Source organism: Carcharodon carcharias, chromosome 14, assembly GCF_017639515.1.
Source record: "Carcharodon carcharias isolate sCarCar2 chromosome 14, sCarCar2.pri, whole genome shotgun sequence".
NCBI classification, from domain to species: Eukaryota; Metazoa; Chordata; class Chondrichthyes; order Lamniformes; family Lamnidae; genus Carcharodon; species Carcharodon carcharias.
Genome location: NC_054480.1, coordinates 98,222,520 through 98,246,514, shown reverse-complemented (window position 1 = coordinate 98,246,514; position 23,995 = coordinate 98,222,520). Strand labels below are relative to the sequence as shown.

The 23,995-nt window shown below is 42.0% G+C and overlaps 1 protein-coding gene across 2 annotated transcripts in view; it reads right to left on the bottom strand.

Annotated features, from left to right (window-relative positions):
• Nucleotides 1–23,319, bottom strand: part of smim7 (small integral membrane protein 7) — a 31,723-nt gene extending 8,404 nt beyond the window's left edge. Inside the window, exons 1-4 of one of the 2 annotated variants that reach the window (XM_041205614.1) lie at nucleotides 23,206–23,319; nucleotides 11,139–11,180; nucleotides 5,566–5,618; nucleotides 4,763–4,938 (exon numbers count right to left, since the gene is read on the bottom strand). In XM_041205614.1, the coding sequence (XP_041061548.1) occupies nucleotides 4,790–4,938; nucleotides 5,566–5,618; nucleotides 11,139–11,180; nucleotides 23,206–23,231 (270 nt within the window). In that variant the 5' untranslated portion in view covers nucleotides 23,232–23,319 and the 3' untranslated portion in view covers nucleotides 4,763–4,789. Of the gene's footprint in view, nucleotides 1–4,762; nucleotides 4,939–5,565; nucleotides 5,619–11,138; nucleotides 11,181–23,205 lie in introns of those variants that run through there. The other variant, XM_041205615.1, reaches the window with a different exon arrangement.
• Nucleotides 23,320–23,995: the final 676 nt, after the last annotated feature.

Sequence of the window (23,995 nt, the reverse complement as noted above, 5' to 3'; positions counted from 1 at the left end):
CAGCCTCCCCAATTTATCATTTAACTGAAATCCTTCATCCCTGGAACTTTTCTCAAACATTTTCTGAACCCTCTCTAATGCATTCATATCCTTCTTGCTTTCTTGTCAATTAGGTACAAGATCTTCCCTTTTAATATATCCTTCAAACCCTACCTCTTTGACCAAGCTTTTGGTCATCTATTCAAATAACTCCTTACATGCCTTTGTGTTGAATATTAGTTTTATAATGCAGCTGTGAAGCTCTCTGTGACACTTTACTATATTAAAGATGCAAAATTAAGTTGTTGTTGAAGAACGAATATATGCAACCTGTAGCTCAGTTGTACTGTTCTTGTCTGAGTCAGAAGTCCCAGTCTAGGGACTTGAGCACATAATCTAATTTGATCCTCCAGTGCAGTACTGAGGGAGTGCTGCACTATTAGAGGTACCATCTTTTGGATGAGACATCAGACAAAGTCCCATCTTGGGTGGATGTAAAGCATCCCCCAGCACTGTTTCAAAGAGGAGCAGGGTATTTCTCCCAGCATTCTGGCCAATAGTTATTCCTGAACCAACAACACAAACCGATATATGGTCATCATCACATTGCTTCTCGTGGAATCTCTCTGTACACAAATAGGCTGTTGCGTTTCCTACGTTACACAATGGCTCAATAACTACACATTTAAAACTACTTAATTGGATATAAAGCATTATGGGATGTCCTAAGGTCATGAAAGGTGCAATATAAATACAAATCTTTTTTTTAAAAAAGTGTGAAATGTACAGAATGTTGTTGTCCAGCAATGAGCCTGTATCCGAATGACTGTGATCTTGTCTTAGTCAGAAAACACAGGTTCAAGTCCCAGTCAAAGGCATGTAACATATACTTTCAGGTTTGTATCACCACAGATGTCCCATATCTTCTCAGTGATGAGAACTGCCTGCCAGCAAGCAATTAGGATGGGCACCTGGACTTACCCTGGGGGCCATTTAGGAGATACCCAGGCATTAACCCTCAGGATTTGCCAAGTTAGTGCTGTCCCTCCTATACAGCAGAGAGAAATGTTGGAAACACACATACAGAAAATTGGAACTCTAAAGTCAACTAGAACAAGAAAATCTTCCTCATCAGTCAATATGTAGTGAAATTAAACTAAAAAGTGTGTATTAACAGGCAAGATTTAGGAAGAGGAAGAATCCAGCAAGACAAAATAAAATGTTTAGAATACATAGCAAGACAAAGGTCAGAGATGGAGGCAGGAAGGCGATTAATCTGTTTCCCTCAGAAACCTACCAAAAAGTGAGAGATTCAATCGAGAAGCACCTAACACAGATAGCTGATGGTCTATGCAAGGTGCTGCCTCAATAAAAAATAGGAACAATTCCACTAACACAAGTTAAGGAAGCTTAATCATTGATCACTTGACTAAAGTCAAAATAATATATTCAAAGTAGATACATTAAACAGTCTGAAAATGCTCCCCTTGTTGATCAGAGACCACCAGGGAATCAACTGTTGGCAGGAAAATTATCCCCTCCCCCACCCACCACCTTTTCCATCCTGTTCAACGAGCAAGCGAGACAGCAGCAGCTGGAGCACAGACTCATCAGCAAATCTCAGGAGGTGTGGAAGAAGGAAAGAAACAGAGAGAAAGAACAAGTCAGAGATTTACAGAAACATAAAATTGGGAAGAAAGAAATGAGGATGGCTACTTGATAGTAACTTTTAAACAACAGCATAGGAGTTAAAAAGAGAATAAAACAGGAATATAACATTCAGATAAATACATACATTCAGAAAGATGTAATATGTGAGGTTTTTAAAAATGCAACTCAAAGTGAGATTGGAACAAAATTCACTTCAAGACTTTAATCAACCACACCAGCCATGAAAAATCTGATCCCCTGGGCTCTTGCTTCATCCTGGACTAGACGGCATATTTCTTCTCAAGCAAATAATTTGAGACATGATGTGTGCTAAGTGTAGCATGTTTGTGAGGAACAAGTTACTTTGGCCCCTGCCAATCCCAAAGTTCTCCACCACTGGGGGTTTCTTTCAACTCATGTCTACCTCTGGTATAGACTAATAAATAGAGATTAATTGCTATGATTAGTCAACAGCTCCACTGTTACTGTATCATACAACTACCCGAATGGCAGAAAGCGAACCAGATGGGAGTGTGTTCTTCAACGAGCAATTCCTATGTTCCCACGGATTCCACAGGGATGCTAGCTTGGGTAGGACATGGAGCAGAAAACAAAATAAAATCCAAAATAGACAAACTGCACAGAGAAAACTGCATAGAATAAACTTCAGTTCCAAGCCACTGCTACAACCATGAAATCTTTGATTAGTGAAGCAGGCAATGAGAGTTGGAGACACAAGCAGATTAATGTAGGTATGAAGGCAGCCAGAACATGATATGCCTACTAACAATTACAAACTAAGATGGCAGTTGAGTATATGGCATGCTCTGTCCATTCAGGTACCATCATATATCAGTGTTTACAGGACAGAAACAGGTCATTCAGTCCAACAGGTCCACGCCAATGTTTATGCTGCACAACAGCCTCCACCTGCCCCGAATCATCTAATGCCATCAACATATTCCTTTCTCCCTCATGTTTTCATCTAGCTTCCTCACCTCAAATGCCTCTTGTGATAGTGGGATCCACATTTTCACCATTCTCTAGGTAAAGAAGTTTTGCCTGAATTCCCCAGTGAAATTCATCAATGACTATCTTATATTTAGGCCCTGGTGGTCTCCCCTAAAATGCAAACAACTCTACTGCTACCTGTTTCTAATTTTAAAATGGGAGAGGTGGCAGACAGGTGGATGGATGAAAGAGAGAGAAAAAGAGAGATGGAGAGGGAAGTGATCAAGCAAGAGGGAAGAACAACTTCCCATTTTTATAGTTGATTTCAAAACCTTAGGCCATCTCAAAGCTCTTCACAGCCAATTAAATATTTTTGTAAGTTGTCACTGTTGTAGAGAAGTGATGCTGCCCATTGTGCACAGCAAGATCCCACAAACATGGTAATGACCATATAATCTATTTTAGGCGTTGGCTGAGGGATAATATTGGCCCCAGGCCACTGGGGAGAACTCTCCTGCTCTTCCTCAAAATAAAGCCATGGGATCTTTTATGTCTTCTTGAGGGCAGATGGCAGCTTCAGTTTAATGAATCATCTGAAAGGTGGCAGCTCTGACAACTCACCACTCCCTCAGTACTGGACTGGAGTATCAGCCTAGATTATATGCTTGCATCCAGGAGCGAAGTTTGTACACATCATCTTCAAGCTGGCATTTAAAGTAGGAAGAGAGTTCTAGTAAGTGTATTTATTGCTCAAATTATACAGCTTTCTACAAAAGAAAGCAATTAGCCAATTATTTTAAAGTTTTAAAAATATCAGTGTTACCACTGCTCTGTAGACCCTGGGACAAGGCATCTCTCCCTGCCACACTGTTTAGGTCACTGGGATTAGCCATATGAATCTAGCGTGGTAAAAACAAAAAAACTGAGGATGCTGGAAATCCAAAACAAAAACAGAATTACCTGGAAAAACTCAGCAGGGCTGGCAGCATCAGCAGAGAAGAGTTGACGTTTCGAGTCCTCATGACCCTTCGACAGAACTTGAGTGAATCCAAGAAAGGGGTGAAATATAAGCTGGTTTAAGGTGTGGGGGGTGGGGGGGCTTTTGGGTGGGGGGAGAGAAGTGGAGGGGGTTGGTGTGGTTGTAGGGACAAACAAGCAGTGATAGAAGCAGATCATCAAAAGATGTCACAGACAACAACAAAAGAACACATAGGTGTTAAAGTTGGTGATGTTATCTAAACGAATTTGTTAATTAAGAATGGATGGTAGGGCACTCAAGGTATAACTCTAGTGGGGGTGGGGGAGCATAAAAGATTTAAAAATATTTAAAAGTAATGGAAATAGGTGGGAAAAGAAAAATCTATATAATTTATTGGAAAAAACAAAAGGAAAGGGGAAACAGAAAGGGGGTGGGGATGGGGATGGAGGAGGGAGCTCACCCTCCTCCATCCACACCCTCTTTCTGTTTCCCCCTTCTTTTTGTTTTTTCCAATAAATTATATAGATTTTTCTTTTCCCACCTATTTCCATTATTTTTAAATATTTTTAAATCTTTTATGCTCCCCCCACCCCCACTAGAGTTATACCTTGAGTGCCCTACCATCCATTCTTAATTAGCACATTCGTTTAGATAACATCACCAACTTTAACACCTATGTGTTCTTTTGTTGTTGTCTGTGACATCTTTTGATGATCTGCTTCTATCACTGCTTGTTTGTCCCTACAACCACACCACCCCCCTCCACTTCTCTCCCCCCACCCAAAACCCCCCCCACCCCCCACACCTTAAACCAGCTTATATTTCACCCCTTTCTTGGATTCACTCAAGTTCTATCGAAGGGTCATGAGGACTCGAAACGTCAACTTTTTTCTTCTCCACCGATGCTGCCAGCCCTGCTGAGTTTTTCCAGGTAATTCTGTTTTTGTTTTGAATTTAGCGTGGATTCACTGCAAAATTCAGAAATGTGACTTTACATGTGCCTCATATGCTTCACAGCAACTAAACCCTGGCTCATCAAACTAGGAACCCTACAAATTGGGGCCTCCTAGAGGGATCTCCACATTAGGAACAAATGGACGTTCTTAAATAAAAATATACTCACATAATAAGATGATCATTTTGATCAAAAATGGAGAGTACTCTGAATTAAAAGTACTCACCTGGAATTCCTTGCATCCTCAATTTACCCTTTCTCTTGTTATGCTTTCTTTAATCAGATAATACAACCTCAGTAAAATGGGTCAGCATTGCGTTGAGGTTTACTTTTTCCAACCTGATGGGAAGCTTGGCTGTGCAGTCAGACACAGGTACGAAGGAGCAAGAGCTTCCGTAACATGGCCAGGCATGCCACCTGGTGGCTAAGCATAGGAAAGTGCACCATTTTTTACTTGCTATCACTCAATGTTTTCAACATTTAGGGCTGCAGAAATAACTTACATCTCTCTTTATTCTCATCAAATAATTCTGTACTCAAAGTATCTATTATTCTTGCTGATATGATAGTTCCTGTGTTATATAATTGTGAATCTCCATCTTCGGAATTTCCCGCTAATTTTACTCCCAGATAAGCGATCCTGTGCTGTGAATTTTTGATTTTCCTACTAAAAATGTTTTTCCTCCAAAAAGTGTACAAAATTCAGCAGTGATACTGCTAAAAGCCAAATGAACAACACACTTAACACTTGACATCCAAGACTAAATGCCAGGTGAGTCAGAGCTGGTTCACAACAAATCAAACCAGAATGATAATTCTGCAAACTGTTGTGCAACATGGATACAAGCACGTGTGGGATAAGTGAGTGCAGGAAGGGAACACTTAACAGGAGGTGGAAATGAGTACAGTGAGGAACAGTATGACAACCATCCCTCTCATGAATAACATAGTTATGGTAACAAGATTAAATAATGACACACACTGGGAGAACCAGATTGAATAAAGAAACTCTAAACTGGAAGGATTGACAGAATTAAAAACATATTTTTACCTGTCGTCAGTTCATGGCCATCTTCTCCAAAACCCTGCAATTCTTTTCTCTTTCTGGAATACAAATGAAAAAAAACACAGTAGAAGCAAGTTTAATTAGTATAAATAGCCTAAAATAAGTCAAAAAGAATATATCTAAAAGAGGCGAGGTAGGCAGTGGTGCTTGAGGTCGGTAGCAAGATGGTGTGCACTGGATTACCCCAAACAGGGCCTACTTTAAATCAGAGTGGCCATTATAATATTATTTAGCAGCTTGTTCGAGAGTGGCACGAGGCAAGGAGCTGATGGCTGATCTGTTGCCCACTACATGCAGAATAACTCACTGGAATCACTATATCCAGCAGTACTACTTAATGCTCTAACTTGAAGAGTTTGTGGCTTCTGTCTGAAACTGTACAATGCGCAGGAGTAGCAGGGTATTAGACAAGCAACTACATTATCTTTTTAAGAAGGTGTGGCAAGCACAAAATGTTAGTCTGCAGCCATGATCTTTGTATTACACTGGATGTAGATTTTCTTGATAATCATGGAAAGAATATATAAACATATAGACGGTTATATATAGGTTATTTAGAAAATCTTCCACCTCCCTACCCCGACCTTTCACGTCTCTTTCCTTCTCACCTTCTCTGTTCCCTCCATCCCCTCTAACCCTTATACTATCTCACCACCCCCTCTCTCTCTACCACCTCCAACCTTTCACATCAACCTGCTCTCTTCCATCTGTATAAAGATGGACTATCTTTCCATTGCTACCGTATAAGGAACCCCTAAGTGCTTTTGAATAATACCAGAAAAACTGCATAAATCTTTATTTTTAGTACATTTTTCTCAAACTCTGTCTGGACTAAGCTGGAAATCCCTTCCCACTCTCCATTACCAACCTATAAAGATAATCAACTGTGATAATGGTATTGGCAGCAAAAGACTTAGCCTGGAGGAAAACCCTACATTTTCCAATGACTGGATTAGCCGTTTGTCACCAATAGTTTCTACCTTGAACTTGTCAGGTTGTCATCAGGATCCAGTCACTCGGCTCCCATGATCCAAGCACAGCACTCAAAACCGACACTTGTTTAACAACTTAATGTAAACCTACAGTTCTCATGGATCTCCTGTGGCATTGCTCACTGATGGTCTGCGCTCCATTGTCTGTTTAGCTGCTGAGATGGAGCGAGTTAAATCTGGCCTGGCTCTTTCTTTCAAGCACTCCCGTGGGGAAGTAGTCCAAGTGGGCAACTCCCATCAAACACACTGCTTGTCAATCTCCGATTCGAATTGCAGCTGTTCAGAAACCTCAGGTTTCAGGTCAGAGAAATCCAGTGCAGAAAAAAATTGGCTCTTTTGTTATTAGCTTGCATGTTCATAGCACTTTCAACTGAGTAAAACGATCCAAGGAGCTTCACAATAGCATCATCAAACAAGGTGTGACATTGAAGGATATAAAATGATCTTAGGACAGGTGACCAAAAGCTTAGTTAAAGAAGTCAGTTTTGAAGAGCGTCTTTACATTATAAGAAATAGGAGTAGGCCATTCAGCCCCTAAACATTCGATAATGCCACAATCAGATCAGCCATGATCTTAACTCCACTTTCCTGTTTTCCCCCCCACTTAAAGAAGGAAAGAGGTGGAGGGGTTTTGGGAAGTAATTCCAGAGTTGAGGGACCAGGCAGCTAAAGGCACAGGCACCAATAGCGAAACGATGAAAATCAGGATGCACAAGAGGCCAGAATTGTTACAAAATGGAGATATTGGGGTAGCAAGGCAGCGGAGGGATTTAAACATAAGGTTGAGGATTTTAACAACTTCAATTGATGTAGTGCCTTTAACATAGTAAAATGACCCAAGGAGCTTCACAGAAAAAAGTTAAACAAAATGTGACAATGCACCACATGAAGAAATGTTAGAGCAGGTGACTCAAAGCTTGGGAAAAGGGAGATTTTAAGAAGCATCTCAAAGGAGGAGTGGGGTCCAGGGATTGGGAGTTTGCCAGATTGGGAGTCAGTGTGGGTCAGTGAGCACAGGTACGATAGGTGAACAGGAATTGGGATGAGCTAAGGTACAGACAATGGAGTGTTGGATGAACTCAAGCATGGAGATCTGAGGTGGGTGGGTGGCCAGAATAACACTGGAACAGTTGAGTTTAGAGCTAACAAAAGCATGAATGCATGTATCAACAGCAAATGAGCTGCGGCACAGGCACAGATGGGCAATTTTGGGGAGGGGGTGTGGAATTTGGTGGTCTTGGTGATGGAGAAGGTATTGTGTCTTTAAGATACTGTGCATCTACAAAAAAATGAAATTGCTTGAAGACATGCACAGGATGCAGGACTGTTTACATTTGTATAGGCTATTATAGAATGATGCAGCTCAGACAAAGGCCATTCAGCCCATTGTGCCTGTGCCAGCTCTATGAAACAGCTCTCCCACTACCGTGCTCTTCCCCCAAAGCCTGCAAATTCTTACCCTTGAAATATTTATCCAATTCCCTTTTGAAAGTTATTGATTCTGCTTCCACTAACCTTTCAAGCAAAGTTTTCTAAATCACAACTCTGTTTTAAAAAAAAGTCTCACCTCGCCCCTGGCTCCTTTCAATCATATTAAATCAGTGTCATCTGCTTAGTGACCCTTCCGCCATGAGAAAAAATTTCTCCATATTCACTCCCTTAAAACCATTCATGATGTTGGACATTTCTATTAAATCATCCCAAAATGTTCCCTGCTCCATAGAGAACAACCTAGCTTCTCAAGTCTCTCCTCATAGCATTGGTACCATGGAATGGAGTCCTGACGGAAAGCAGGAGTGAGGAAACCATAGGAAAGTTATGGCACAGAAAAAGGCCATTCAGCCCATCCTGTCTACTCCAGCTGAAAAAACTAGCCTCCCATTCTAATCTCACATTCCAGCACCCAGTCTGTAGCCTTGCAGGTTACAGCACTTCAGATGCAGATCCAGGTACCTTTTCAATGAGTTAAGGATTTCTGCCTCCACCATCAATCCGGGCAGCAAAATTCCAGACACCTACCATCCTCTGGGTGAAAAAGTTTTTCTTAATATCCCCTCTAATCCTTCTACCAATCACCTTAAATCCATGCCCCCTGGCAATTGACCTCTCTGCTAGGGGAACAAGTCTTTCCTGTCTCTCTATCCAGGCTCCTCATCATTTTGTACACCTCAATCAAGGCACCCCTCAACATCCTCTGTCTAAGGAAAACACCCCAGCCTATCCAATATTTCCTCATAGCTGCAATCTTCAAGCCCTGGCAACATTCTTGTAAATCTCCTCTGCGCTCTCTCCAGAGGAACTATGTCCTTCCTGTAATGTGGTGACCAGAACTGTACACAAAACTCCAGGTGTAGCCTAGCTAGCATTTTATACAGTTCCAGCATTACATCCCTGCTTTTGAATTAAATACCTCATCCAATAAAGGAAAGCATTCCATCTGCCTTCTTTACTAACTTACCTGCCACCTGTGGACATGGACTTCAAGGAAGTGTGGTTGAGGTAGCTGTGGGAGTCCATGGACTTAGGCTGTCAAAAAATATTCAGCACATCTCCAGAAATGGAGACAGAGAAGTCAGGGAAGGGAAGAGTCAGAGATGGACCAGGAGAAGATAGAAGTTGGAAACAAAGTCAATGAAATTTTCCAGTCAATGGCAAGTGCAGGAAGTAGCATCGATACAGTTATTAATGTACCGGAAAAAGAGAAGGGGGCAGGGAGGAGGTCCCTGATTAGGACTGGAATAATGAGTGTTCCACATATCTTGCAAAAAGACAGGCAATAGCTAGGACCTAAGCGGATACCCATAAAAATACCTTTTATTTGGAGGAAGTAGAGTTGAAGGAGAAGTGAGAACAAGTTCAGCAGGTAAGGGAGGGTGGTGGAGGATGGGTACTGGAGGATGGTTGGGCCTCCATTCAAAAAAACTGTTAAGTTCTGAGGCCGTCTTGGTGGGGCATAAAGGTATAGAGGGATAGGTCGTCCATAGTGAAGAGGAAACAGTGAGAGCCAGGAAACGCTCAGTTTCTCAGTCCCTATCTGCGACCTTCCCCACCAGCGCTTCTGACATGTTTCCCTTTTTCAACTGAGGATTCCCCTTGCATCCCCCCACGTCAAGGTTGACAGGGCTCTCCACCATGTCTAAAATATTACCCGCCATTCTGCTCTCACCCTTCCTTTTCCTTCCAGAATCATGATAGGGTTCCCCTGACCTCCTCCAACGCCCCCCCCACCCCCCAACCCAACACCCCTCATCCGCCTCCCTCCATAATCAAATGATCCTCTGCCATTTCCACCAGCTCCAGTGTGATGCCACCACGAAATAGATCTTCCTTTGCCCTCCTCTTTCAGCATTCCAAAGGGATCATTTCCTCCCTGGTTTGCTCCTCAGTCATCCCTAACACCCCCTCCCTTCCCTTTAGCACCTTTCTTTGCAAGCGTAAGAGATGTAACATCTGTCCTTTCACCTCCTCCCTTTTCACCAGCCAGCATTCCAAACACTCTTTCCAAGTGAAACAGGGATTTAATTGTACTTGTTCAATTGTCTTCTCTACATTGGAGAGACCAGATGTAGACTGGGTGACCTCTTTGTGGAACACCTCCATTCAGTCTGATAACATGACTCTGAGCTTCCTGTTGCTTGACATTTTAATTCTTCACCTTGCTCCAACTCTGACCTGTGAACAGCCTGCTCTAGTGTTCCAGTGAAGGTCAATGCAAGCCTGAGTCTATAGATTCTGGGTTCAATACAGAGTTCAACAACTTTAGATAAAACCTCTGCCTCCATTCTGTTCTGTGTTTTCTCTTTTTTTTTTGCTGGATTGTTTCTTTCTTGATCCCTTCATGTTGCATTCAGGTGGCCACTATATTGCCATTCACGTCTCATCAGGACACAATCTTTGTTTTTTTTACTATACCCATTCCCACTCTCTTTGGCTTTTGAATGACAAAATATTTTGTTGTTTAACCTCTTCTGCCCTCCACCCTATCACAGACCTTCACTTTTGTTCTTTCTGCCATCTCCTTTCTAGGCCTTAAAAACACTTACATTTCTATCTTCCTTCTGTTCTGATGAAAGGTCGACCTGAAACATTGACTCTGTTTCTTTCCACACATGCTGCCTTAGATGTTAAAGAAACAAGGTATAGGAACCAAGAGTGCCTCAAACCAATCCCTCCAAAGACACATGCTATGACAGTTCAGATCTCTTATCATCAAAAGAACCTGATTTTTAATTAGTCAACACCTCTCAACCCCCACAACAACTTCAACAACAGATGAACTTTCAATCCCATGATCAAACACAGGGCACCTATGCAAAAGGAAACTCCCCAAAAACGTGGTGGTAAAAGAAGTGTCTTTCATGAACACTAGCTGTACTGCCAATGCAGTGCTTTCAAGTGTACTCACCGCCAATGCAGTGCTTTCAAGTGTGCTCACTGTTTTAATGTAATGTTGAAATTCTCTAGAAATTGCCTAATCTGACAAATTTGGAAAAAACTTCACCTCTAAACAGGACAAATACACATTTTGCAGCCAGATCTTGTCTATCTCCAGGTTTGCATACTCACAGTTTGAAGTTCAGCACAGCTCCTGCATTCATCAGCAAGGTGCTACAAGAAACAAAGTGAACACAAGAAGAGACAATTTTATCTTGTAATTTCCCAGCTTTTTTTTATTCTTTCATGGGATGTGGGCGTCACTGGCTAGGCCAGCATTTATTGCCCATCCTTAATTGCCAAAGTTTAGGGGGCATTTAAGAGTCAACCACATTACTGTAGGTCTGGAGTCACATGTATGCCAGGCCAGGTAAGTATAGCAGGTTTCCTTCCGTAAAAGAAGAAAACTGCCTACTTTTACACAGAGATAAAAGCAAAAAACTGCGGATGCTGGAAATCCAAAACAAAAACAGAATTAGCTGGAAAAACTCAGCAGGTCTGGCAGCATCGGCGGAGAAGAACAAAGTTGACATTTCGAGTCCTCATGACCCTTCAACAGAACTGAGTAAAATTAGGAGAGGTGAAATATAAGCTAGTTTAAGGTGGGGGGGGGGGGCGGTTGTAGGGACAAGCAAGCAGTGATAGGAGCAGATAATCAAAAGATGTCACAGACAAAAGAACAAACAGGTGTTGAAGGTGGTGATATTATCTAAGAGAATGTGCTAATTAAGAATGGATGGCAGGGCATACAAGGTACAGCTCAAGTGGGGGTGGGGTGAAATAAAACTAACAGAGCATAAAAGGTATAGATTTAAAAATAATGGAAATAGGTGGGAAAAGAAAAATCTATATAAATTATTGGAAAAAACAAAAGGGAGGAAGAAGAAACGGAAAGGGGGTGGGGATGGAGGAGGGAGTTCAAGATCTAAAGTTGTTGAACTCAATATTCAGTCCGGAAGATGAGGTGCTGTTCCTCCAGTTTGTGTTGAGCTTCACTGGAACAATGCAGCAAGCCAAGGACAGACATGTGGGCAAGACAGCAGGGTGGAGTGTTAAAATGGCAAGCGACAGGGAGGTTTGGGTCATTCTTGCGGACAGACCGCAGGTGTTCTGTAAAGCGGTCGCCCAGTGTGAGTTTGGTCTCTCCATTGTAGGGAGACTTCTACATTGGAGAGACCAAACGCAAACTGGGCGACCGCTTTGCAGAACACCTGCGGTCTGTCCGCAAGAATGACCCAAACCTCCCTGTCGCTTGCCATTTTAACACTCCACCCTGCTCTCTTGTCCACATGTCTGTCCTTGGCTTGCTGCATTGTTCCAGTGAAGCTCAATGCAAACTGGAGGAACAGCACCTCATCTTCCGACTAGGCACTTTACAGCCTTCCGGACTGAATATTGAATTCAACAACTTTAGATCTTGAACTCCCTCCTCCATCCCCACCACATTTCCAATTTTTCCCCTCCTTTTTGTTTTTTCCAATAATTTATATAGATTTTTCTTTTCCCACTTATTTCCATTATTTTTAAATCTATACCTTTTATGCCCTGTTAGTCTTATTTCACCCCACCCCCACTTGAGCTGTACCTTGTGTCCTGCCATCCATTCTTAATTAGCACATTCTCTTAGATAATATCACCACCTTCAACACCTTTGTTCTTTTGTCTGTGACATCTTTTGATTATCTGCTCCTATCACTGCTTGCTTGTCCCTACAACCACCCCCCACCCCACCTTAAACCAGCTTATATTTCACCCCTCTCCTAATTTTACTCAGTTCTGTTGAAGGGTCATGAGGACTCGAAACGTCAACCTTGTTCTTCTCTGCCGATGCTGCCAGACCTGCTGAATTTTTCCAGGTAATTCTGTTTTTGTTTTGCCTACTTTTACAGTTAATTTCTTCTGACAGAAAACCTGAGTAACATCCCTGGAGTACAGGCAAGTGCTTAGTTTAGGAAATTTCAATGTTGCAGTTAAAGTTTTAAAATTCCCTTGCACCAAACATATAAACGTTGAACACATTTTTACGGTTTGATGCGGCAGCCAGGAATAACAATGAGAACTTAAGAAATATAAGCACTAGGAGGTAGTTCGACTATTCAACTTCCTCCACCATTCAATAAGATCATTATTGATCTTTTACTTCGGCTACACCTTCCCACCCTATTTACACACCCCTTGATTCCCATAGCATCCCTCTGGCTTGAATATACTCAACAACCAGACATCGCAGACTGGATGACCGCTTTGCATAACACCTTCGGTCTGTCCGCAAGCATGACACAGACCTCCCTGTCACTTGCCATTTCAACACTCCACCCTGCTCTCATGCCCACATGTCTGTCCTTGACTTGCTGCATTGTTCTAGTGAAGCTCAACACAAACTGGACGAACAGCAACTCATCTTCCGACTAGGCACTTTACAGCCTTCCGGACTTAACATTGAGTTCAACAATTTTAGATCATGAACTCTCTCCTCCATCCCCACCTCCTTTCCGATCGCCCTTTTTTCCCCCAATAATTTATATAGATTTTTCTTTTCCCACCTATTTTCATTATTTTAAATGTATTTCCATCCATTGTTTTAGCTCTACCATTTAGCCTATTTCGATCCCTTCCCTTCCCCCCACCCCACCCCCACTAGGGCTATCTGTACCTTGCTTGTCCTGCTTTCTACCCTTAATTAGCACATTAATTAGATAATATCACCACCTTCAACACCTCTTTGTTCTTTTGTCTATCTCCACCTATCACTGGCCCTCTATCCAGCTCTACCCCAACCCCCTTAAACCAGCTTATATTTCACCTCTTTTCTATTTTTACTTAGTTCTGTTGAAGAGTCATACGGACTCGAAACGTTAACCATGTTCCTCTCCACAGATGCTGCCAGACCTGCTGAGTTTTTCCAGGTATTTTTATTTTTGTTTTGGACATCAACTGTTCTTTGGGGGTAGAGAATTCCAAAGGTTCACAACCCTTTAGGTGAAGAAATTTTCTTCACCCAAGTCCAAAACGCCCTTCATTCTGAGAGTGTTACCCCCTAGATCTAGACTACCAACTAGGGAAGCATCCTCCCAGGTGCTGCCCTGTAAAGTCTCTTAGAAATTTTATATCATTCAATGAGATCACTTCTTATTCCTCTAAACTCTAAGGAATGTAAGTCTAGTCTACTTCATCATTAGGCAAATTTACCCTAATCCCAGGAATCCGATTAGTGAACCTTAGAGAGCTAAGGGAAGCATAGCCTTCCATACTCCAGGTGTGGTCTCACCTACATCTTATACAATTGCAATAAGATTTGACCCTTTTTTTTTTAATTTGTTTTTTCATGGGATATGGGCATCACTGGCAAGGTCAGAATTTGTTGCCCATCCCTAATTACCCTTGAGAAGGTGGTGGTGAGCCATCTTCTTGAACCACTACAGTCCATCTGGTGTAAGAACAACCACAGTGTTGTTAGGGAGTTCCAGCATTTTGACCCAGGGACAGTGAAGGACAGTGTGTGACTTGAAGGAACTTGCAGGTGACGTTCACATTTATCTCCTGCCCTTGTCCTTCTAGGTGGTAGAGGTTGTGGGTTTGGAAGGTGCTGTTGAAGGAACTTTGGTGAGTTGCTGCAATGCATCTTGTATATGACACACACTGCCACTGGGCGTTGGTAGTGAAGGGAGTGAATGTTTACGTTGGTGGATGGCATGTCGATCAAGCCGGCTGTTCGTCCTATATGGTGTCAATCTTCTTGAGTGAAGCCGCACTCATCCAGGCAAGTGGAGAGTGTTCCATCACACTCGTGACTTGTTCCTTGTAGATGATGGACAGGCTTTGGGGAGTCAGGAGGTGAAAAACAAAAAGTCATGAAAAACAAAGGACCCACGCACACCCTTGGGGAACTCCACTACAAATCTTCAGAATGCCTTTATCAAATCTCCTCTCAGCCTTCTTTTCTCCAAGAAAATCAGTCCCAACTTTTCCAATCTACCATCATAACTGAAGTTCCTCATCCCTGGAACCATTGTCATAAATCTTCGCTACACTCTCTCCAATGCCTTCACATCCTTCCTAAAGTATAGTGCCCAGAACTGGATGGAACTCCAGTCGAGGGCCGAAGTAGCATGTTACTCAAGTTCAACATAATCTCCTTGCTCTTGTACTCTATGCCCCTATTAAAGCCTATGTTACTGTAAGCTTTCTTAACCGCACTCTCATCTGCCCTGCCACCTCCATTGCCTTATGCACATACCCTGGTCCCTCTGCTCCTTTAGAACAGTACCCTTTATTTTATATTGTCTCTCCATGTTTTTCCTACCAAAATGAACCACTTCACACTTCTCTGAATTGAACTTCATCTGCCACCTATCTGTCCATTCCACAAACTTGTCTATATTCTTTTGAAGTTCTACACTATCTCCTCACAGTTGACAATGCTCCCACGTTTTGTATCATCCATACATTTTGAAATTGTGCCCTGCACGCCAAGATCTAGGTCTTTATTATATATGAGGAAAAACAAAGGACCCAACACACACCCTTGGGAACTCCACTACAAACCTTCCTCCAGCCTGAAAAACATCCATTAACCACGATTTACTGTTTCTACTTTCCCTTTTATTCCATGAGCTATAACTTTGCTCACAAGTCTGTTGTGTGGCACTCTATTAAATGCCTTTTGGAAGTCCATGTACACCATATCAGCTGTATCACCCTCATCAATCTTTGCTGCCATCCCTTCAAAAAAAAAATGCAAGCAAGTTAGTTAAACATGATTTTCACTTAAGAAATCCATGCTGGCTTTCCTAATTATTATTTCTGGAAGTTTCCCCACCAAAGTCATATTACTCCCTAATCCTATGAGCCTTAATTTTGTGTAGCACCTTATCAAATGGTTTCTTTGAAATCCAAATGCGTTACTTCCACTGGTCCCCTTTTATCCATCTGAGGAGTTACATTCACAAAGAACAGAGACAGGTTTGTCAAACACAATTTCCTTTTCCAACATCCATGCTGACTCTGATTTTCAAAGTGCCCTGTTATCACATCTCTAATAATAGTTCTAGCATTTTCCCTACCACTGATGTTAAGCTAACTGGCCCATAGCTCCCTGTTTTCTCTTTCCCTCCTTTCTTAAATTGCGGTTTACATTTGCTACCTTACAATCCACAGGGCCCATTCTAGAATCTATGGAGCCTTGGTAAATTCCTGCAGTTCATCTTGTAGATGGTACACACTGCTGTTACTGTCCATCTTTTAGAAAATCAAAGCCAATGTATTCAACACCTCTGTAAACACATCTCAAAACTCTAAAATGGAGGCCATCAGCTCCAGGGGATATGTTACTTGTTGTATCATTCATTTCTTCAATGCTATTTCATCATCAATGCTAATAATATCCCCACTTCATTTTCACTAGAGCCTCAGTTCTCTAATACTTCTGGAATTTGTGTGTTTTCTACTGTGAATACCTTACAAAGTATTCATTTGATGTCTCTGCCATTTCCCATTATAACTGCTGTCTCTGCCTCTAAGGGGCCCACATTTACTCCTGCTAATCTCTTCTTTTCTTAAATACCTGCAGAAACTTTTATAATCTACTTTTATGTCCCTCATTCATTGACCCTCATATTTTATCTTTTCTTTCATCATCAATTTCCTGGTCATCCTTTGCTGAAATTTAAAATCCTTCCATTCCTCAAGCATACTTCTCTTTCACAACATTATAAGCCTCTTTCCTTAATCTAACACTATCTGTAACTTGTTAGCCACAGTTAGACCACTTGAGATTTTTTTATCGGTATAATCTTGCAAATGATGAATTAATTCCTTAAATGTTTGCCATTGCCTATCTATTGTCATATTTTTAATGTATGATGTTTTTCCTGTCACATTGTTCTAGGATTTATAGCGACTGTACTCATTCAGGCTAAAAAAAATTACTTGTAATATATAAAAATTTCAATGGGATATAATTTTTCATGAAAAATAATTCAACCAAACTTAAATCCCATGGATCCAATTTAGAAAAAAATTATATTGATAGAGCACTTTTCACAACCTCAAATGGTCCAGGGCTTTAGAGCCAATTAAGTCCTTTTGAAGTGTAGTCTCTGTTGTGATGCAGGGAAAACAGCACTCAGCAACTCTCATCTGATAATCATCAGATAATCTATGTTTTTAGTGACAGTTGAGAGTTAAACATTTGACAGGAAACCAGAAAGTATTTCTCTGCTATTCTCTGAAATAGTGTCATGATATCTTTTAAACCCACCTGAAGGCAGAGATAAAGCCTCAGTTTAACATTTCATCTAAGAGATGGCAACTCTGACAGTGCAGCATTTCCTCAATACAGCGCTACAGGGTCAGCTCAAAATCTCTGGATTCGGACTTGAACCCACTTGACTTCTGAGTTGGAGGCAAAAGTACTACCCACTGAGTCACAGCTAACACTTGGGTCAATGCTTCTTGTGGCATCAGACAAATGGATCAATGCCAAAATGTCCGACAATGTTATGTTTGTTAATTCAGCCTTCTTTCAAAATTAAATTTTTGGAGTTTTATATGATCAAAGGTGCAAAAAAAAAAAAAAATTCTCCATTGAGAACTTCACATTTAATGACATTTTGGGTGAGGTAGAAGAGAAAGAGAAAGAAAATTAAGGTAAGGTGCTTTCATATTATCAGATGCTGTGAGGTTGGACAGTTCAGGCCTGTGAATTTGGAGGGCTGTGCTGGCATAACTAAATCAAACTTCATGTTTTTTTTTATAAAAGGCAGTGTAAAATGAAACAACTTTTATGACTGAAGCAATATTTTATCAGTTCAAGGTAATTTGTCAAGAGAAACTTTTCTGCAGATGCAGTTTTAAAATCAATGCTTTGAAATTGAAAAAGCTATCCGTCACTTGCAAGGTTATTTGTTTATAAACTGAGCACAGATATATGCTGAAGCAAGTTTGATCAACATTAGATTCTATCAGATCTAAATCAACACTGATCAGCCGCTACAAAAACAGAATTACCTGGAAAAACTCAGCAGGTCTGGCAGCATTGGCGGAGAAGAAAAGAGTTGACGTTTCGAGTCCTCATTACCCTTTGACCGAACTGGTTCAGTTCGGTCGAAGCGTCATGAGGACTCGAAACGTCAACTCTTTTCTTCTCCGCCGATGCTGCCAGACCTGCTGAGTTTTTCCAGGTAATTCTGTTTTTGTTTTGGATTTCCAGCTTCCGCAGTTTCTTTGTTTTTATCACTGATTCAGCCGCTGCTGGTCCTGTTAACTGAAATTAAGTTTCAAACAAGTGTTTGAAAAAAAGGAACAAATTCCACACAGAATTTTACTCTGCTTTAGAAAATCAAAAAGGAAACTGTAAATTACTCAAGGAATTCTTTCAGCAACAAAGGGAGCACACAGAAATCTTGGGCTGCTGTAAACATTTAAAGGCATTATTCATCAGGATTACAGCTTAAGGAACAGAATTTATGTGCCAAATGTTAAGTAAGGATCTGTCCATGTTAACAGATGAGCAAGAGATCAGCAAGCCAAAATAACTTGCCTGAAATAAGTCCCATCGACAGCACCAAGCAGAGCTTGTTCCAGACCATTTACACTCCAGAGTTCACTCAGACAGTATATGTTACTCAAGTTGGGACAGTGATAATCATTGTGCAAGTGAATGTAAGCACCAGAGTGTATTGTAAAATCCATCACATATTTACAATGCATTGTGCACAAATAATGGCACAGGTTAGATCATTTTTATAGAATCACAATTATAGAATGGCTACAATGCAAAAAAAAACGTTCAGCCCATCATGTTCCTGCAAGCTCTCTGCATTAGAACTGCCTTTTCTTTGTAGCCCTGCAATTTTTTTTCTCTTCAAATAATTATCCAATTCCCTTTTGAAAGCCAAGATTGAATCTACCTCCACCACACACTCAGTCAGTGCATTCCAGATCCTAACCACTCGCTGCGTAAGACGATTTTCCTCATGTCGCATCTGGTTCTTTTGCCAGCGTCCTTTGACTCTTGACCCTTTCACCAACAGGAACAGTTATTTTCCATGTACTCTGTCTACACCCATCATGATTTTGAACAGCTCTATCAAACCACCTCTCAAACTTCACTTCTGAGAACAACCCCAGCTTCTCCTGATAACTGAAGTCCCTCATTGCTAGAACCATTCTTATCAATGTTTTCTGCACTCTCCCCAATATCCTTCCTCAAGTGTGGTGCCCAGGCTGGACACTCATCCGTTTGAGCCCGAATCAGTATTTTGTTAACTTTCATCAAATCTTCCTTACTTTTGTACTCTATGTCTCTATTAAAAAAGCCCAGGGTTCTGTATGCCCTATGAATAGCTTTCTCAATCTGCACTGACATCTTCAACAATTTGTTCATACACCCTCGGGTTCCTCTACTTTTACACCTCCTTTAGAATAACATCCTTTATTTTAATTTGCATTTCTTCATACTAAAGTGAAGAACTTCACACTTTCCTGCATTAAATTTCACCCGCCATGTGTGTGTCCATTCCACCAGCTTGTCTATGTCCTCTTCAGTTCACCATACTTCAAATTTTTACGTCATCTGCAAATTTTGAAATTGTGCCCTGCACACGCAAAACTGGGTCATTAATATAGGTCAAAGAAAGCAATGGTCCAAATACTGATACTAGGGGAACCATTCCTCCAGTCCAAAACTCACAAATTCACCACTATTCTGTTTGCAGTCACTCAGTCAACTTTGTAACAATGCTGACACTGTCCTTTTTATTCTATGGACTTCAACTTTGCTGACAAGTCTGATGAGTCACTTGATCAAACATCTTTTGGAAATGCATGTGTATCACATCAACCCTCTCCATTACCTCATCAAAAAAACCTAACCAAGTAGTTGAACATGATTTGCCTTCAACAAATCTGTGCCGGATTTCCTTATTTAATTCACATGTGTCCAAGTGGCTACTAATTCTGTCCCAGATTATTGTTTCTAAAAGCTTTTCCAGCACAAAGGATAAACAGATTGGTCTGTAGTTGCAGGGTTTATCCCTGCACCTTTTTCTGAACAAGGATGTGACATGTGCAATTCTCCAGTCCTCTGGCTCTATCCTTTTATCAAGGGAGAACTGGAAGATTATGGTCAGTGCCTCCACAATTTCCACCTTTACTTCCCTCAAAAGTTTATAAGTCACCAGGACTGGATGCGGACAACTAGCCTTTCTAATCCTTCCTCTTTATTAACTTATAGCTCATCCAATATCTCAACTACCTTCTCTTGCACTATAACTTTGGCAGCATCTTCTTCCTTGGTAAACAGACAAGATAAAAAGTACTCCTTTAGTACCTCAGCTATGCTCTCAGCCTCCTTGTATAAATCCCCCTTTTTGGTCCCTGATCAGCCCTCCTCCTTACACCACCCTTTTATTGTTTATACGCCTATAGAAGATTTTTGGATTCCCTTACATGTTGGCTGCTAATCTCTTTTCATATTCTCTCTTTGCTGCTCTTATTTCTTACTTTACTTCTCCTCTAAACTTTCTATATTTAGCCTAGTTCTCATTTGTATTACCAACCTAGCATTTGCCATACACTACCTTTTTCTGCTTCATCTTACTATCTGTCTTTTGCCATCCAGGAAACTCTGGCCTTTGTTTCCCCTACCATGCCAACTTGTGGGAATGTACCTCAATTGAATGCAAACTCTTTCTTCTTTAAAGGCAGCTCATTGTTCAATTAACAGTTTTGCTTGCAATCTTTGATTCCAATTTACCTGGGCCAGATCCGTTCTCACCCACTTGCCCTTCCCCAATCATTTAATTTTACTCGATTGCTCCTGATTTTCCTCCCACAGGTAAACTAACCATATGATATTCTAAACATCGTCTCCTGAATACTCCCAGACTAACATTTGATTCACTCGCCCCACCCCTTCCTCATTAGACCGGAAAACAGTAATCTAGAAATTTTTCAACACACTTCAGACATCGCCCTCTCTACCTTATCTTAGTCTATATCAGGAGAATTAAAGTCCTCCATTAGAACTACTCTATAATTTTACACATCTCAGTAATTTCCTTGCAAATTTGTTCCTCTATATCTTTCTCACTAGTTGGTGACTTATAGAATGCACCCAGCAATGTAATGGTATCTTTAGAGTTTCTTAGCTTGCATCAAATAGATTCTGTCTCTGACCCTTCCAGGACATCCTCTCTCTCTTCGGCACCATTATATTTTCCTCTCTCAATACTGCCACCCTCATCCTTTCTTTCCTGAACGCTTTATATTCAGGAAGGTGAGGTGAGAGTGACTGCGCAGAATTTGACCAAGTGTGGCAACAAGGAGCCCTAGCAAAACTGGAGTCAATGGGAATCAGGGCAAAACTCTCCTCTGGTTGGAGTTATTTGTAACACAAAGGAAGATGGTTGTGGTTGCTGAAGATCAGTCATCTCAGTTCCAGAACATCACAGCAGGAGTTCCTCAGCGCAGTGTCCTTGGCTCAACCATCTTCAGCTGCTTCATCAGTGACCTCCTTCCATCATAAAGTCAGAAGCGGGGATGTTCGCTGATCATTGCATATTCGTGGCTCCACAGATACTGAAGCAGTCAGTGTCCAAATACTGGACAATAATCAGGCGTAGGCTGACTAATGGCAAGTAACATTTGTGCTGCACAAGTGCCAGGCAATAACCATCTCCAACAAGAGAGAATCTAACCATCACCCCTAGACATTCAATGGCATTACCAACACTGAATCCCCCACTATCAATACCCTGGGTGTTACCATCGACTAGAAACTTAATTGGACAAGCCATATTAATACTGTGGCTACAAGGGCAGGTCAGAGGCTAGGAATCCTACAGCAAGTAACTCACCTCCCAAATCTTATCCATCACTAAAAGGTACAAGTCAGTCACTAGTATGATGGAATACTCCCAACTTGCCTGGATGAGTGCAGCCTCAACAACACAAGTAGCTCGACACCATCCAGGTGGTGTCCACTTGATTGGCACCCCATTCACCACCGACAAAAGTGGCAGCAGTGTGTACCATCTACAAGATGCACTGCAGAAACTCACAAGAGCCTCCTTGTCAACTCCTTCCAAACCCAGGACCGCTACCAACTAGATGGACAAGGGCAGCAGAAGCATGGGAACACCACCTCCTGCAGTTACCCTCCAAGCCAAATACCATCCTGACTTGGAAATATATCACCATTCCTTCACTGTCACTGGGTCAAAATCCTGGGACTCCCTCTCTAACAGCACTTGGGTGTACCTACACCACATGGATTGCAGCGGTTCAAGGTGACAGCTCACCACCACCTTCTCAAGGGCAATTAGGAATGGGTGATGAAAGCTGGCCCAGCCAGTGGCACCCACATCCCATGAACTAATTTTTTAAAAAACCCATCTTGTCCATTTTTCAAGGTCTCCATTACTGTCCCAACATCATATTCTCATGTGCCTACCTGCAGCTCACCAATTTTATTTTGTGCATTCATACATGTGTACAGTAAACCAATTTAGGCCTTACTCCATTTCCTCTTATTCTGACCCTAACACCTGATGCTATTTGTTTCTTCTAATTAATCGCACACATTGTTTTTTTCTCTTTACAACACGCTGGTTCCCATATTCTTCTTACTTCACGTCTCCCAAGGATTCGGCATAAGGCTCAATGCACAATTCGCCACAACACTAACCTTAACCCACATTGTAATATTCAAAGATAAAAAAAAAACTGCGGATGCTGGAAATCCAAAACAAAAACAGAATTACCTGGAAAAACTCAGCAGGTCTGGCAGCATCTGTCGAAGGGTCATGAGGACTCGAAACGTCAACTCTTTTCTTCTCCGCCGATGCTGCCAGACCTGCTGAGTTTTTCCAGGTAATTCTGTTTTTGTTTTGTAATATTCAAAACCCAATTCCCACCCACCTCACTCCACCATGTCAACCCCGACACCTCCTCCCTCACTCCCACCCATCCTCAGACAGGTATATTTGGAATTAATGATCCTTCATTCAGTCTTCCATCCGTGGCAACAATAGCGGAGCCGGGCCCAGGCTGCCCACCGGCCCTGCTTCCTCTCTTTCCCACCCTCCCCGGGCCCTGTTGCTCTCCGTCTCTCTTACCCTGCCCCGCGGCCCTGTCCCTGCTCTCTGCCCCCGGACCCACTCCCTTGTCCCCGCGGGTCCTATCTTCCGCCCCTTACCCAAACAGCAGGAAGTCTCCGATCATTTTCCTCCAGCTCACCGCCCAGCGCAGCCTAAGGCAAACGGCCAATCACAGCGCATGCTCCCTACACGGCCACCAATAAGGAGCAACCGGAAGCCGATTCTACCCAGCATGCTCGGCTGGCCGAGGTGAATCATACTCCTCCAATCAACATCAACCCCCAAAAAACCCAAAACCTCACCCTCAAAACATCCTCCCCCCAAAAATCCAAAGCCACAAAACCTTCTCTCCCAAAAATCCAAAACTCCCCACCCAAAAAACCCATACCGCAAAAATCCAAAACCTCACTCCTAAAGATCCACCAACCCCAAAATCTCCACCCTCAAATCCCATCCCTTAGGACACCCTCTTCCCAACCCTCCCAAAAAGAACCAAAAACCTATCCTCAAAACTTTCACCCCAACAAAATCCCACCCCCAAACCCCTTCTCCCCAAAACCCCACACACCTGCAAAATCCCAGCTGAAAACTCTAACCCCCAAGCCCCACCCCAAAAACTCCACCACTGCAAACATCCCCCACCCATCCCAAAACCTCCAACCCCCAATAAACTCCTACTCAGCCTAAAAGCCCCATGTCCAAAACACAACCCCAAAACCACACACACCCCAAAATCTCCATCCTCCAGCACCCACATCACCAACCTCCTCACCCCCCAAAACCCTGAACTTCAACCCCAGGACACCCACATATCCCCCAAAACTCCAATCCCAGATTACCCACATCACCCCCAAAACTCCTCATTGAAAAACTCCCCACCCCCAAAAA